Source organism: Somniosus microcephalus, chromosome 3 (genome assembly GCF_052327205.1).
Source record: "Somniosus microcephalus isolate GS21.2 chromosome 3, FLI_Smic_1.0, whole genome shotgun sequence".
Classification (NCBI taxonomy): Eukaryota; Metazoa; Chordata; class Chondrichthyes; order Squaliformes; family Somniosidae; genus Somniosus; species Somniosus microcephalus.
In genome coordinates, this window is record NC_140989.1 from 281,282,125 (window position 1) to 281,299,771 (window position 17,647).

Here is a 17,647-nt window from a genome sequence, read left to right on the forward strand (position 1 = left end):
ACCAGGACCCATATAGCAGCAAATTAAAGCTGAAAACCAGTAGTGCACTGAAGGACAGTCAGATATACAGATTTTTTTCAAATAGTCAGAATCTGAGCAGGTAATAGCAGCAGGATGGGCTGTAGGCTAGACAGTTATCGTAAAACTTGAAGCAACTGAATAACACATCAGAGTCACAGTAGTCGAGTGGAGCAGCATCGTCCTAATGCCCAGGAGTTGGGAAGCCAAATTTGAGCAGATTTCCAGGGCTCAGTGAAAACAAGGAACAAGCAGGGTCAGTGGATGGGCCATGGGTTCACCACAGGTAACTTTAACCATGGGTAACTTTAAACTTACAGCTTGAACTTGTCATTTGGGGTAAAATGCACCCACTATTAGAGACGGTAACTTAAACAGTGGAAGAGAGGAGATTGAAGGAGAAAGGGGAAAGGATGGCAATGGCAGATCAACCTTGAACCACCCTCATGCTCTAGCTGTTCCAAAACCACTTCAACTCCCTCTTGATAACTAATATTCTCCCTCTCAATTATAGAATCTCCTCTTTTACAAATAAAGCCATACATCCTCCTTTGTGACCCAACCTATCCTTACATAACCTTTGAATTGCACTTCTGATCCATCACTATTATCCAACCAGATTTCAGAGATACCAATTACATCTAAATTTCTATGGAAACATATGTCTGTAAATATAGGATTTTATTTCTAATATTTCTTGCAATGCATAAACATATTTCAAAAAAAAATCTGTATATACCTTATATGGTTCACCCTATGTAAATTATCTAGATCCCTGTAATTGAAATTCATTAACTTTTCATTACTACCATCAGATGGTCTGTCTTCCCAGTCCTAGTATAACCACACACCTTCTGAGTTACAATATTCATTTTTTTCTGCTTAGCCAAGTGCCTGACACGTGCATAGACCTATCACTATATATGAGAGTTCCAAACCAACCGGCTGAGAAATTCATACAGGTAGAGTTCTTGTTTGCCTGAAATAGATCAATCTCTCCCATAAGGATACACCAGACTTACCTGAATTTAGCGAGCATAGGAGCAACTTGGTAACAGCCAAGGCTTAAGGATTCCCAACTGTGCACAGTAGTATTGCTGGAGCTTAATCAGCTGGAATGGCACAATTCACCACACAGCACTGGTAAGCTTCTATCCTAGCTGTTGGGGCATTGGCTTGCAGGGTTATCTGGAGCTGAATGCAAAGGATGCCACCCCCAAGTGTCAGATTTATGCTCCAAGGCTCATTAATGAGTCAGGGTGGCTGATCAATTATCAACAGTGCCCTGGAATATTGCAGAGCTGCTTGGCTCAGGTATCAGGTTACAGGGCCTACCACCGAGGGTTGGCTCAGTCCCAATCTCCCATCTGTTAAGCGTGTTACCTTGCAGGCAACGTGACTGAAGAGAGATCTTATCTGCACGATCCACCAGAGGGGTGGCAGCCAGTTAATCATTAAACAACTGAGAAGTATAAATTTGAGTCCGCACTAGGAGGGCAGCAAACACTAGGAAATCAAGAGCAGCATAACTCATCATAAAATGGGGTGTGTTGTGCTGCTAATTATGCTGCCCATGAGGAGTTCCTGATATCCCACTGTATGACATTGGCCCAGAAATTCGGGTCCCCACGCGTGAGTACGCGCTAAGTACTCACGCGTAGGCCCAACGAAAGTGCCGGTTTCGTGCATGCACTCCGCATGTGCGGCAAACCGGAACTTCCATTCCCTTGAAAGAAGGGGTTCAGAGGTGGAACGCGTGTGCCGGAGAGGCAGCGCGTGCGCATTGAACTTACAGATTTTTTCCAGGTTTTTCCGGGAGGGTAAGTGTCCAAGAGTTACACATGTAAACAGCAGGCGCAAGGCCTGCTTTTAACGAGGTAAGTGGTGAATTAATTAAAATTAAAACATTTTTTCCACAGGTTTATTATTTTTAAATACTTTAAAGAAAGGTAAGTTTATTTTTAGCCCCGTTAGAAAATGTAATTAATTTTTTCAAAAATTTAAATTATTCTTTAAAGTAGTTATTTTATATAATTTATAGTTATTTTTAAAATGTGATGTTTTTTAAAAATTTTATTTGAAGTTTTAGTGATGTTTTGGGGCTTATAGTATTTATGGTTTTGACAGCTCTTCCTGTCAATTTTATGAATGGGCATTCCCTGCTACCATTGGCTCTCCATGACCCACGTGATTCCAGGGGACGCATCGAACTAACTGCGCCCCTGGGATACGCAAACACTGCGCACCGGCAGTTGGAGCAGGCTCAGGATCAGAATCCCACGCGGGCCCACAGCTCAACGGCCGGCGCGCTAGGTAAGTGCAGGTCGGGGGCTTGCACCCACGGGAAGCCTCCGACCCAAATTTCTGGGCCATTATTGTTAAGCAGATATAATGCATTAGTAAAATCTCAACTATTCATCACAGATGTCAAAACACCACTAATATTCCTGAATATTACTCTGGTCACGCAACATATAAAAAAATGGTGCAAATCTACTACAGACATTACTACACTAAAGAAGATAGGGAGAAAACAATGGGCTATCAGTTACTTACCAACATTTTTGTTCAGAATTTGATCCTCAAATACCATTTCACAGCGGATAAACACAGTGTTCAGCACATCTCTTTTTAGTGCCTGCAAAAAAAATGAGTTTGTTTTGATTAGCTATTACATTTTAAATGGCATTATAGGAAATACACAGCACTCTATTTTTCAACAAAGTAATAAAATAGTTAATAAAGTTCATCTGTTATTCTGTGCTTAAAAACAAAAATATTGCAATCTGATCAAATGGCAAGCATCATACCACAATACAACCTTTATCTCAGTCCACTTTTTCTGAAGTCATCAGTTCTTAAGGACTGGGGACAAAATTACATAAAGTTAATTGGAAGTATCTTTAGAAAAATGAAGCCATGTAAAACATATATAGCAGGTATTGCAGTTGAAATAAGTCTGTTGAAAATTATTTTACAATTAAGCATGAATGTAAGCTTTGTTTATGGTAACTTAACTGAGAATAGCTTGGTGACTGATGACCAGAGGATAACATTATGAGCGGAGCTCATCAATCATTTAGTCTCGACATTTTGGCAAGGGAAGAAATGTAGTCTATTAATGATGTTGAATTATGCCTTAAAATGCTTACAATTTTTAGTATTTGTGCTTGTTTATCAAGTACTGTAATGTGATTAAATAGTCCTATTTACTCACTGTGCTTAACTCAGTTTGACAAAAGAACAGCACTGTGACTTCAACAATGTATTGTTAAAGGTAGTCAGACCAAAATCTCTTTTCACAGTTGGTCGGCATTTGCCCATGATTGTTTTTTTTAACTATCAAAGGGCAAGCTGGACAAGAAGTTTTGAATGTTAGTAGCACTTCTGATATTTTAAGCCAGAACTTTCATGTAGGCAGTATTATGCGAGACCTCGATCCCCATTCAATAAGGTGAGGCCGCTAGATGTTCAGGCAAACTATTTGGAGCATTTATCTGTAAGTCTCTTGCATTTGTGTGTGGGGTTCTTGCACTAAGATACAGAGCAATCCTATTTGTTGGTGGGCAAAAGCTTCCTAGTACACCTCGTATGTGGCAATTCAGGCTTCTCTTATGAAGGCAAAACCTGATACCGTCCAGTTTGCAGGCATAAGGTTCTTTATTCCAGACCGCTAGAAAGTGCACTTATGCAGCTATCCAAGTCCACATCTGGGATGAAACTATAGATTCAATAGAGTGCTTTGTAAAACATTAATGTAAACTTATGCTCGATACAATTCATGTTTTCCGATAGGCAGGAGATTACTTATTGATGGTAGACAACCATGTGTTGGATTTTGCCCATAGAAATGGTTGACACCTGAAGCCCTGTTGAGGATTAGGTGCAGGCTTCTTATCTGAGATTTTTAGGATGCTAAATCTACCCAGGATCTGATCCAGTATTTTCTACTTCTGCCGGGTTCAACGCCCTTTAATTTAATTTATTCCTCTCCTGAAAAGGATTCTTCAAGGGATGTATCTCAGCCCTATAGGTCTTACTTGAAAAGTATATGCATACCTACTGATGAGGAAGCTGGTGTGTCATCCCACTGGTCATCTTATTATGGTTAAGGAAGTATGGGCTAGAAATTCAGTAGGCTTTGCGCCCAGTTTTCGCCCAAAGAGGGCTTTTGCGCCACTTGCTGAGCTTTCCCCGATATTCAGCGCTGCGGTAATGGCGGCGTTAGCCAGTAGCGCTGCGCCGCCACCGATGACGTCATCGGTGTGCGCAGTGCCCCGCTACCGGCCCGACCGCCATATTGAGTTGCAGCCGCCTCTTCCGCGGCGGCCGCAAACAGCGGCCAGAAAACGGGGCCGAACTGATGCGGTAGTGGGGCGAGTTAAGGCGGAGGTGCGGCCGGCCGCTTTTTCGGTGGCCGCCTGCCTGATATGCCTATCAATTAGTCCAATAAAAGGCGACGAGTTAAGAACGTAACTGAAGGTTTTTATTGGCTAAATAACAGAGCCCACCCTCGTGGGTGATCCGATCCAACAGGGAGGAATACTAGCCAGTCAGCTACCTTTATACCTGGGCAGGTAATGGGCGGAGTCGGAGGTGGTCAGCCCAGGTATAACAGTGCGACAAGAGGCGACCTCGTGTAGTGATGTGACAGTGAGAACAGTGAGAACAATATACAGTGATAACTATAACAGTGGTTTACCACATTCACCCCTTGTTTAGATTAGAGTCCGGCGGGGTGAAGTGTATTACCAGCTCTGGTATGTCAGTCTGTCCGGAGGCTTCGTTAGCCTCTCCGATCGTCGCAGCGGCGGTGTTACATTATCCGGTGTTAAAGCTGGTGTCTGCGTAGTCGGCAAAGGCTCGTGGGGTTCCGGCATGCCGTCTACCTCGGCTGGACTCGGGGGGTTGGGAGGGGGGGGTGAGGGTGCGAGGTCTCGTAAGGAGACAGTGTCCTCCCGTCCGTCTGGGTAAGCCACATAGGCGTACTGGGGGTTGGCGTGCAGGAGGTTCACCTTCTCGACCAGGGGGTCCGTTTTATGGGCCCTCACGTGCTTTCGCAGCAAGACGGGTCCCGGAGAGGTCAGCCAGGTTGGTAGGGTGGTTCCCGTAGTCGACTTCCTGGGGAAGACAAACATTCGGGCATGGGGGGTGGTGTTAATGGCAGTGCAAAGTAGTGACCGGATGGAGTGCAGCGCAATCGGGAGGACCTCTTGCCAGCGGGAGGTTGGGAGGCCCTTAGACTTTAAGGCTAAGAGGGTGGCCTTCCATACCGTCGCGTTCTCTCTTTCCACCTGGCCGTTCCCTCGGGGGTTGTAGCTGGTGGTCCTGCTTGCTGCAATACCCCTCTCCAATAGGAACTGACGGAGTTCCTCGCTCATGAAGGAGGCGCCCCGGTCACTATGTATATAGTTCGGGAACCCGAACAAGGCGAAGAGTTTGTTCAGGCATTTAATGACCGTGTTACTGGTCATGTCTGGGCAGGGGAAGGCAAAGGGGAAACGGGAGTACTCATCAACGATGTTGAGGAAGTACACATTACGGTCGGATGACGGTAGGGGCCCCTTGAAGTCGATGCTCAGACGCTCGAAGGGGCGGGTGGCCTTGATCAGGCTTGCTCTGTCCGGCTTATAGAAGTGCGGTTTGCACTCAGCACAGATCTGGCAGTTCCTGGTCATGGTCCTGACCTCCTCGATGGAGTATGGCAGGTTGCGGGCCTTAATGAAATGGTAGAGTCTGGTGACTCCGGGGTGGCAGAGGTCATTGTGGAGGGTCTGAAGTCTATCACTTTGCGCGCTGGCGCATGTAATGCGTGAAAGAGCATCAGGGGGGTCGTTCAGTTTACCGGGCCGGTACAAGATCTCATAATCATAGGTGGAAAGCTCGATTCTCCACCTCAAGATTTTGTCGTTCTTGATCTTGCCCCTCAGCTTGTTATTAAACATGAAGGCAACCGAGCGTTGGTCGGTGAGGAGGGTAAATCGTTTGCCTGCCAAGTAGTGCCTCCAGCGCCGTACTGCCTCCACAATTGCCTGGGCTTCCTTCTCGACCGACGAGTGTCGGGTCTCGGGGCCCTGTAGGGTCCTTGAGAAGAAGGCTACCGGCCTACCCTCCTGGTTAAGGGTAGCGGCTAGGGCGAAGTCGGATGCATCGCTCTCCACTTGGAAGGGGATTGACTCATCCACTGCGTGCATTGTGGCCTTGGCTATGTCTCCCTTAATGAGGGAGAAGGCCGCGCACGCCTCTTCCGTGAGGGGGAAGGATGTGGTTTTCAGGAGGGGTCTGGCTTTGTCCGCATAATTGGGTACCCATTGGGCATAGTAGGCGAAAAGCCCCAGGGTTCTCCTAAGTGCTTTTGGACAGTGGGGGAGGGGTAGCTCCATGAGGGGGCGCATTCTTTCGGGGTCGGGGCCGATGACTCCGTTCTCTACTACACAGCCAAGGATGGCAAGGCGCGCTGTGTTAAACACGCATTTCTCCTTATTGTAGGTGAGGTTCAGCCGTTGGGCCGTACGGAGGAATTTCTCCAGATTCACGTCGTGGTCCTGCCGGTCGCGGCCGCAGATGGTGACGTTATCTAGGTAGGGGAATGTGGCCTGCAGTCCGTTCTGGTCAACCATCCGGTCCATCTCCCTTTGGAAGACCGAGACCCCGTTGGTGACACCGAAGGGGACCCTAAGGAAGTGGTATAGGCGCCCATTCGCCTCGAAGGCGGTGTACTGGCGGTCCTCGGGGTGGATAGGGAGTTGGTGGTAGGCCGACTTAAGGTCGATGGTCGAGAATACGCGGTATTGTGCAATCTGATTGACCATGTCAGATATGCGGGGAAGGGGGTATGCGTCCAGCTGGGTGTATCTGTTTATGGTCTGGCTGTAGTCGATGACCAGGCGATTTTTATCGCCGGTCTTAACGACCACGACCTGGGCACGCCAGGGGCTGTTGCTCCCCTCGATGATGCCCTCCTTCAGGAGACGCTGCACCTCAGAGCTAATGAAAGCTCTGTCCCCAGCGCTGTACCGCCTGCTCTTGGTAGCGACGGGTTTGCAGTCGGGGGTGAGGTTAGCGAACAGGGAAGGTGGCGGCACCTTGAGGGTGGATAGGCTGCAGGTGTTACGCGGTGGGCGGTTTAACCTTCGCTGGTTGTCGACTGTGAGTGGGGGGAGGGGTCCACCGTATGCTAGGGTTACACTTTGGAGGTGGGATTGGAAGTCCAGCCCTAGTAGGACGGCAGCGCAGAGCTGGGGGAGGACGAGGAGTTTAAAGTTTTTATACTCTGTACCCTTAACCGACAAGGTCACAGCACAGTAGCCGCTAATGTCCGTGGCGTGGGACCTCGATGCCATCGAGATTCGGTTGCGCGTTGGCAGGACAGGGAGGGAGTAGTGGCTCACCGTGTCTGGGTGGATGAAGCTCTCCGTGCTTCCGCTGTCGAACAGGCAGGTCGTGGCGTGGCCGTTTACTTTGATGTCCATCATCGACTTGGACAGGTGGTGTGGGCGGGCTTGATCCAGAGTGACGGAGGCTAGCGTGTAGGTAAGCGAGTCGTTGTCGTCTGCGGGCGAGGCGGTCGTCGGGTCCGGGGGCCCGGTGGCAGTCGGGCGTGGTGTGTAAAATGGCGTCTCCCACGAGGTAGGACAAAATGGCGGAGAAGATGGCTGCCCCCATAACTCACATGAGGCACTATTGGGGTCGGTTGCCTTGATCAAAGATGGCCGCCCCCATGACTCACGTGTGGGGATACTGGCCTCAGTTGCCGTGAAAGAAGATGGCCGCCCCCACAGTTCGCATGAGGCACTGCTGGCCTCTGAAGATCCGCTCCTGCAGGCCTTAGAGAAGTGGCCTTTCTTCCTGCAGGTTGTGCAGGTAGAGTTCCTGGCTGGGCAGCGCGACCTCGGGTGCTTCTCCTGGCCGCAAAAGAAGCAGCCGGCGGCCCGATCGCGGGTGCCCGATGTCGGAGCCGGTACCGGGGGTGGCGGGCCCGGTCGGGTCCGGGACGCCGACGCTGAGGTAGGTCCCGGGGGCGGCGCTGCGAAGGGTATTGCGGTAGGGGTCGGGCCCGAGTCCCAGGGTCGCGAGCAGTACCTGGAAAACGCCTCCTGGTCCTGATGGGCCACCTCCAGGGAGAGAGCGAGGGCTTCAGCTTTGTCCAGGTCGAGGTCTTTAGCTTCAAGCAGTCTTTGCCGTGAGTAGTCGGACCGTAGGCCTTTCACAAAGGCATCGCGGATATTATCTTCCGTATTTTCAACAGCCGTCACCGCTTTAAAGTCACAGTTCCTGCCGAGTGCTCTTAGCGCCCGTAAAAATTCAGCTACAGACTCTCCTGGCTGTTGCGGGCGGGATCTTAGGAGGTGCCTGGTGTACATGTAATTTACCGGGCTGCGGTACTGCTGTTTCAGTAGGTTGATAGCGGCCTCGTACGTAGTCGTGTCCTGTATGAGTGCGTATACTCTCGGGCTCGCTTGGGCGTTCAGAAGTCTTAGTTTGGATCTCTGCGGGGCGCCGGATTCTTCCAGGTAGGATTCGAAGCAGTCCAGCCAGTGTTTGAAGTTGAGGGCTGCGTTTGGTGCCTGTGGGTTTAGATCCAGGTATGGTGGTTTCAAGGCTTGCAGCCAAGCCGGCTGGTGTGGCCCGTTGTCTGGAGGCTGCTGTTGCTGTGCTGCTGGGTGAGCTCCTTGCTGTTGCTGTTCATTATCAGACATCTTTAAAATTTAGCCAATAAAATTGATATGCCTATCAATTAGTCCAATAAAAGGCGACGAGTTAAGAACGTAACTGAAGGTTTTTATTGGCTAAATAACAGAGCCCACCCTCGTGGGTGATCCGATCCAACAGGGAGGAATACTAGCCAGTCAGCTACCTTTATACCTGGGCAGGTAATGGGCGGAGTCGGAGGTGGTCAGCCCAGGTATAACAGTGCGACAAGAGGCGACCTCGTGTAGTGATGTGACAGTGAGAACAGTGAGAACAATATACAGTGATAACTATAACAGTGGTTTACCACACTGCCCGCACCTCCTTCCCCGGCCTCCTCCACACCCACCCCCCCCCCCCCCCCGCGGCATTGCCGGCTGTTTTCCGGGAGCCCGGCACTTCTCCGTGGTGCCGGGCTCATTTGCCGGCACTAGCAAGCGGCGATCTCGCTGTTGCAGGCACCTCCCCCTTAAGAGAGGGAGGAAGGCCTGTAGTACCGCAGCCTGCCGCTCCGCAGCGGGTGGCGCTGCGGCACTTAGCGCGCCGATATTCAGTTTCAGCGCCCCAAGCGGGGGCGCCGAAACCCTTGATTTGCGGCCGGCTTCGACTTGGGGCGCTGAAACTGAATTTCTGGCGGGCGCAAGTGGCACCGCGCGCAGCGGTAATTTCTGGGCGCGAGCGAGCTGGCCGCCCCAAACTCAATTTCTAGGCCCATGTTTCTAACATGAATCTATGGATTTTATGGAAGGGCTTGTGAACATCTGAGGAAAAGTATCAGTCTGAACATTTGGGAGGGAGAGAGGACCTCTTCTGATCCGTGATCCCATTAGTGACAATCTCTGTGACCACCAAACCTCTGAAAATTAGGATATCACCAGTGCTCAAGTTGGCCCCCAAAGTTTTACAATTGACACCTTTTTTAGTTTTGAATTCTCAAAAAACCCATATCGCTCGACTCCACCCCTGCCGTAGCTCATCTGCTGCTGAAACCCTCATCCAGGCCTTTGTTACCACTAGACTTGACTATTCCATTGCACTCCTGGCTGGCCTCACACATTTTACCCTCTGTAAACTTGAGATCATCCAAAACTTTGCTGCCTGTGTCCTAACATGCACCAAATCCTGTTCACCCATCACCGCTGTGCTCGCAGACCTACATTGGCTCCCAGTTAAGCAACGCCTCAATTTCAAAACTCTTATCCTTGTTTTCAAATCCCTCCATGGCCTCACCCCTCCCTATCTCTGTAATCTCCTCCAGCCCCACAACCCTCCGAGATATCGGCGCTCCTCTAATTCTCGCTTTGTGAGCATCCCCGATTTTAATTGCTCCACCATTGGTGGCCGTGCCTTCAGCTGCCAAAGCCCTAAAGCTCTAGAATTCCATCCCTAAACCTCTCCGCCTCTCTTTCCTCCTTTAAGACGCTCCTTAAAACCTACCTCTTTTGGTCACTTGCTCTGATATCTCGTTATGTGGCTCGGTGTCAAAATTTGTTTTATAACGTTCCTGTGAAGTGCCTTGGGACGTTAAAGGCACTATATAAATACAAGTTGTTATTATTACATAGGAAGATTGGATGCAATAGCTCTTACAATTTGCTCCTGGTTAAGCACATCAGGTTGAGGCAACATGTCAATGTAGATGTATGTTACAAAAAAGTCTGTGATGTACCTAATGTGGCGTTCTCCTCAGCTTTGTCTCTTTCTATGCTGTAAACTGCAATTATTTAATTTTCACAAACCATAAAATTGTAATTTACCAAGAGGCTATAGTGTTATTCTGAAGTATGGGTAGAAAGGAAGATGTTTCTGCAGCTCAGAATTTGAAGACAGAAAGCAAGCCTCAGGCAAAAAAGGGCTTCACCAAAATTAGAAGAAACAGAAACAAAATAAGATTAATGCAGTTTCTTTGTTTTTGGCTACTTCTACTTCTCTCATATGGCAACAAGTTCACAACCTGACACTTGCACCTTACACCAAAGAAAGTTGACAAATGAACAGGACAATACAAAAGTAAAGGAAGACTCTTAATGGCACACAAATCACTTTTATTTTCCTGTTGGTATACCCATGGAGCATGTAATATAATAAAAGAAATATCGGAAAAATTTCAACCTCAAAATATCACTATAAATGTTCTTTGAATATGCCCAATGTAAACCTTTTGTGCATCGCCATTTACAGAATGCCTATACTGGTTATAAAATTAATCTGTGTAAACTGCATTCTTCTATAACTCAAATCCAGGTCATTCTCTGCAATTGTAAAATTATGTTACATCAAGCAACAAATTTAAAAGCACAGAAGACCTTGCCTGCATTTATATTTTACATTGTTAAGAATGTTTTAGTTGAGGATGAAAAACTCCTTTCTAAGAACACAAATCATCTTGCCTAAAGATACCGTACCTGTATGGCATCTTTTACTTTTGTTTTACTGCCATGGAGATAAGCTCTGCAGCGTATGGTACCCCTCACAGTAACAGAGCTGCCGCAGCCTTCTATTAAAGCGTCAGTCTCATTCGCAGAGGTATGAACCTTAAAACAAAAAGATTTTATGAATTAAAAAAAACATTCATTTATAAGTCACTTGTAATGTATTACTATATACAGTAGACTACATCAAAACTTATTATTTTTAAAACAAGAACTGAACATGCTAGAAACACACAGCTGGGTCAGTCAGCACCTGTAGAAAAAAAGAGACAGGTTAACATTTTAGACAGTATTGGTCATCAAAACGTTCTGAAGAAGGACAATAGGGTGGTTATAACTCTTGGACGGGCAGTCAGTTGGATCTTGCAGGCCGGCCGCTCGTTCCTGTTGGCTGGAGGCCCATTCCATTTTGCGGGCTGGGCCTCATTACCATGCCACCCTTTAGCTCGCTGCCTCCAGGCTGACGCAATATTGGGCAGACAGGAGGTCGGCCTGGCCGTCAGGCAGGGAAGGGGACGAACTAACAGTGTGGGAGGCAGAGAGCCCAGGGTCGCATTCCATGCTCCTCCCTGTCCCACAAAAGTTGTTTTGCACTTACCTTCCTCTACTCTGCCCAGTATGACTGGGCGGAGTGTGCATAGCGCAAATAGATTATTTTCATTTTATATCATACCCTACTAGTGTGTGTATATACAAGGATTAATAAAAACTCTATTTACTTAGCACAGACTCTGTGAATTGTATGGTAAAAAATACATTGAAAAATAATAAGAAATAAAACTAAATCCACAACATATTAAAATTTTCAATATAATTAACAAAGAAAACAACCACATTTAATAAATATTTATAACTAGTCATATGGAAAAAATAATTAAACTTTTAAAAATTAGTAGTGAGAGAACTAACAGGAGCAGACAGGAGCTGGACTTCCACTGATGTTTTCTTCTGTGGAAGCAATAAAAAGAACAAAAAAGATTCAGTATAGATTTAAAGGTTAACGAACAGTAAATAATGGATGATGCACTCTAATATATCGGGTCACAGTAAATATTTCATGAAGAATAATGTTTACTTCCTTTAAAATAAATGAAGTACTCTGATGACTTTAGGAGTGGTATAAGTTATAAATGGAAAAGGAATGTTTTGGTCAGAAACTCTGGTATTATAAATCAGTTAGACAGATATTTCTACATTAAATACTCTTTTAAAAAAGAACAAATCCAAGATCATGATTAAGCTTCCTTACCGATCCTTCACCTATTACGCTATCTGGTTCTTTAAAGTGTCCATTTATCAGGTAACTGCTCTGCAGTATTTGTTTTGCCCAGGAATTCAGACCTTTCTGGGGGAGGGGGAATGGTGGAAGGAAAGAGAACAGAAAATACAAAATAAAAATTACACAAACAGCAAAGATAACTACATAGCTTATTCTCTCCTTAACTATTTTCCCCCAAAGTGTTATCATAACATAACATGACTGAGCTACATTTGAAAGAAACCATAATTTCAAGAATACTGTATTATAAGGAATATACTAACTATGAAATGAAATTTTGGGGAGTCAAAATTCCACTGGTATGGAGTTCAGAGACCTACATCACTGCACTTACATTATGTGGCTGCTGTACTGGATATCTGCCAGAAGGTGGGTCAGTGGCAGAACATAGAATAACAACAGTAAGTAACTGTATTATCAATTCATACTTCAGACAGTTGCTGTAATTCAGTTTTGAATTTTCAACAAAATCATTTAAAATGAATTAATTTCTGTAAAAGTGTCTGAACTTTTTTTTGATCAGTATTACAGGAAACAAAAGATAAATTAAACACAAAAACTGAGATATCAATGAAAGTAAAAAAGATTATAGCAATGAAAATACAAAATAAGGAACAGAAACATCTGATAAAATAAGTAAATAAAGGTTATCAACTTTGCTAGTTCTTTCTTTGAATGTTCTTTCTTTGATTAGAGATCTTGCCCCACAAATCTTAGGAGATTGGCAAGTCATCACCATTTCAGAAAGGAAGTTTGCTAAATGTCCAGGACATTTTGATGTCACTGATGTTGTGATGTCAGCAGGTTAATCACATAAGCATTTCTGTTTACTTGTATAAAGGGTATGCTCTGATCATAAGACTTCAGTTCAATTTGCCACAAAAGTCCAAAGAGCAAGAAAAAATTGACTGGTGTGTCATATCAAGGTTTTTACTTCTCATCTCCATGTCAATCACATTCCTTTCCGATTCCTGTTTGTCAAGCTTTCACCGCACCCTTCAATCTTCCCCTTTCTGACTCTTAGCAATCACAATCATCCCCCTTTACCTTGCCTCAATGAACGTAAAACTTCTTTGAATGTAAAACAAATACAATGTTGAGATCTTTTTCCACCATCTTCATCTTCTTCTTTGGCAGGAGGCCTTCTTGCATTTTTGGAAACCTTCTTCTGGCTTCCTGAATTTTTCACCAATTGACCATTTGATTACTCAGCACCAATTCTCTCCAATCTATCTCCCTCTGAACGTCTACTTCGATTTGACCCTTACCACTGCGGAAACCCTCATGCACACCGTTGTCACCTCTAGACTCGACTTCTAGCTGGCCCTCTCATCCTCACCTACACCAAGTCGAACTAGACTACTCCATCCTATCTCAGACTAAGTCACATTCAACCACCCACCTCTTCTGGCTGCCTATCCATCAAAACACTGACTTCAGTCATACCCACCAACAAGGTTCATGCCACAGTTCAGCCCAAAGAGCGATATTTAGTCGAGGCGAAACAGCAACTGTTGGACTCCTTTTCCTACTTCTCTCTTGTCCAATAAGAAAGAATCATCTCCAAGATGATCACTGTTCTTCTGAAGATGTTCTTCTCCCTTCCCCCAAGCTCATTGTTCATCTCTATCCTCTGCCCAAGATTCAAACAAGACTGTCCTGGGAGACTAACCGCTTCAGCATTTTCATCTCACACCAAAATAATTTCTGCATTTTTGACTGCATTCGCTCTTCCTCATGTATCTGCTGCTTCCCTCTTTCCTGTCCAGAGGCACTGCTGTCTCCACAACATTCTTGTTCACTCTTCCATTACCCAAGCACCAGCTGTTCTTTCACCTCTAACTTCAGCATGTGCAATGGGCCTGCATTATTCACTACTTCTCCAAATACATTTTCTCGGTCATAAAGTAATTTATGAGTACCTCCATCAATATAATATATTGTATTCACTGCCTCCTTTATAGTGACAATATTAAATGGAGATTAGGTGATTGCTTTGGCAAACATCCATGTATCTCTCACCCTTCACCACAACTTATCCACTTTTTGCTTCTTACACTGTCCAACCAAGCTCAACACAAACTTCAGGAACAGTGGGGGAATCCAATATAACAGAATCATTTTTAACTGATTGACCCTATTCAGTGCAAAAATGAAAAGTAATTTAAAACAAGATAAGTAACTCATACCAATGAACCCTTGTCAAACTGATTTTCCGCAGATGCTGGTATAGGGATATGAATATCCACGTTGATGGTGGCTTCCACGAGTTGCCAGGTAGATGTCAGGCTGCTGGATTTACATTCTAGCAATTTAATAGGAGTCTTGAAAATACAGGAAATTAGGATTCATTAGCAAATACTATATTTTCTGACAGGAATTATATGAATATTTGGCATAAGTAGTATTATATCTGCTGTTAAAAATGTCCAAATAGTCCTTGTACATTTCTATTTAATACTCCAAGGTCAAAGTTTTAAAGCAAAATATTTAAAATCAGTTTCTGTGCATCCATCAGTTATTGCTCTATTGTGAGACATTTACCGCTGGTTGTTTTCTGGCTTGTATTATCTCAAAAAACAGTTTATGCCCTGCAACTGTCTTACAAATGTATTTTAAGGTCTTTAAAGAAAAAAAGAACTGTCATTTACACAGCATCTTTCACATGCTCAGGACATTCCAAAGGCAACTCACAGCCAATTCATTACTTTTGATGAGCAGTCACTTGTTGTTTTGTAGGCAAACACAACAAACATTTTGCACACAGCAAGGTCCCACAAACAGCAAATGAGATGAATGACTGGTTAATTTGCGTTTTTAGTGGTGTTAACCTGAGGGAGGAACAGTGGCCAAGACATTGGAAAAACTCACTGCTCTTTTTCAAACAGTGCCACAGAATCGGTCCCATCCATATGAACAGGCAGACAGAGCCTTGGTTTAACCTCTCATCTGAAAGACAGCACAACTCCAACAATGTAGTGCTCCCTCAGTACTGAAATCCGGGAGTTGTACTTAAACCTACAACCTTCTGACTCAGAGGCAAAAGCGCCGGAACTGAGCCAAGCTGGCATTAAAGATCCTAATTTCGATTTATCATTTGACCTTTATTGTGAAAGAAGCAGCTGGAAAAGATAAGAATTAGTGAGATTACAAATTGCAGCTTCTAACAGTTCAACTGAAATAGAGCTGAATACCAACAAGCGCATCATAAAACTGTTAAGTGCATGTGAAATATAATTTGTTACTTTCCTCTCAAAGACTTGTTTTCACCATGTGTCACGATGGCCCTGGATTCCCTCGAATTTTCTGCTGCTGCGGCACCTTAACTTTGTCAGAAATGTGGCGGAAACCCTGTTTACACGTGTAAACAGTGCTGCACTTACAGCAACACGGCGGCAGAAAGTCCAAGGAAACTCGGGGCCCATGGAGTAAAATGGATTACCTACCTTTTTCATTCTTCTCCATTCAATGGATAGAGGTATCCTCTACACACAGATTGGGTTGCTGGAATAGCCCCAAAAAGTTGGGAAAGGAAAGAGGGACAACTTTCCTTTAAAGCATTTTTGATATCCACTACAGTGGAACATTGTGCTTGTGATTACCCTGTATAATGGGCATGCATCACTCAGATATCTCAGAAAAGAAAGCAGCAGCAATAGCACATTCCAAACATTCCTGCCCAACGTCGCTCTGTGACTCCTGCACGAATGGGCATCAGTATTCTGTTCTGGCAGAGCGGCCAACTTCTGGTCCTGTCCTGTTAGTTGAGATACTGGCCTACTGTTGTAATGTTCTTTCAGAGATGCACTCATTGGCTCTACACGAGAGCATGAAAGTGGGCCAGACCAAACCACACCATTCAGAGTACGAGTCCACTAGCCCTGGGTCCACCCTTCCCCTCTCCCCCTACCTCAACCCCTCCCCAAACCCCAACTGTGTTACAACACGCTCTGTAACAAACTAGACTCCTATACCAAGTAGTGTTCACATCAGCCTGCTGCTCTCTGAAATTATTTTAGCCTGACGGAATCACAACCCAGAAAAAAAAACAAAGGAATTAATTTGCATTTATATAATTCCTTATCACATCTTCAGAGCATCTCAAAGCTTCACAACCAAATACATTTTGAAGTGCAGTGACTGCTTGGTTGACAAATGTGGCATCCAATTGCGCACTGCAAGGTCCCACAAACAGCAAATGAATTCACTGTTTTTTGGTGGTACTGGTTGAGGAAAACGCTCTGCTACTCTTTAAATAGCATCATGGGGGATCTTTTGCATAAACTTAAACAGGCAGAGATGGCCCCAGTTTAATTCATAATCTGGAAAACAATGCAGCATTAAGTCTTGAAAAAAGCCCAGTGGATTTGATGATAAGCTATTCACATTTGTGATTGCACAAAGATCTGCCTGACCATAACGGAAATTGTTTGGTCTGCGAGATAGGGAGATGAGCAAACTAGGGTTCGATTCTTGAGCTATGGTCTTGCCATGAAGGAACTGCATTGGGTAATCCACAGCTAAATCAATAACTTGCAGTTATAAAGTGCCTTTAATGTGGCAAAACAAAATTGGCAGTCAGACCAGTGCAGGAATAGGAGGTAGCCAAAGGAGATATGAGAGAGGCTGGTTTTAAGGAGGATTTTGAAGTTGAGGTGAGACTGACTTTGATACATATTCAGGAGCCAGAAGAATATGGGAGTTCACTAAATAAGGGTTGCAGACTGTGAAGAACTAATGAGTCAAAACTTCAACTCAAGACTGTGCAACTCAGCTGGTGCTATCCCATATCCCTCAGCACCTGTACTGGCAATGGTAACCAGAGAGAATAAAAACGAGGGATAGAGGGGTCAGAAGGAAAGTTATCTAGTAATGAGCAAAAAAAACATCCTCAATGTCTCTGGCCAGTTTAAGTTCAGTCTCTAAGAGGAAAGCACTTGACAACACCTTGGTGTTGAAGGGTCTGTCAGCACCAGTGAGTGCTGGAGAACTGCTTTGAACATGGCTTAGTGCGAGGTGAAACTGAGCTCACACACAATAAGAGACCTATTTTAAACTCATAAAATTGGTTGGTGTCAATTAGTAACAATACAATTAAAATATCACAACTGCAAAAAATAGTTCAAGGTCAATAAACCAGTAAATGGAAAGGAAATGAAAGGATTTGCATTTATTTACCACTTTTCGTGCGCACAGGACATTTCAAAACACTTTATAGCCAATGAAG

The 17,647-nt window shown here is 45.1% G+C and overlaps 1 protein-coding gene across 7 annotated transcripts in view; it reads right to left on the reverse strand.

The window, feature by feature from the left end:
* The window catches only part of LOC147122003 (protein odr-4 homolog), a 440,279-nt gene that overhangs the window by 337,803 nt on the left and 84,829 nt on the right, over positions 1–17,647 (reverse strand). For 5 of the 7 annotated variants that reach the window (XM_085982624.1, XM_085982626.1, XM_085982621.1 and 2 more), the window contains 5 exons: positions 14,610–14,744; positions 12,391–12,486; positions 12,051–12,089; positions 11,115–11,243; positions 2,575–2,656 (listed from right to left, as the gene is read on the reverse strand). In XM_085982624.1, the coding sequence (XP_085838750.1) occupies positions 2,575–2,656; positions 11,115–11,243; positions 12,051–12,089; positions 12,391–12,486; positions 14,610–14,744 (481 nt within the window). The remainder of the gene's footprint in view (positions 1–2,574; positions 2,657–11,114; positions 11,244–12,050; positions 12,090–12,390; positions 12,487–14,609; positions 14,745–17,647) is intronic. The other 2 variants (XM_085982628.1, XM_085982625.1) reach the window with 2 other exon arrangements.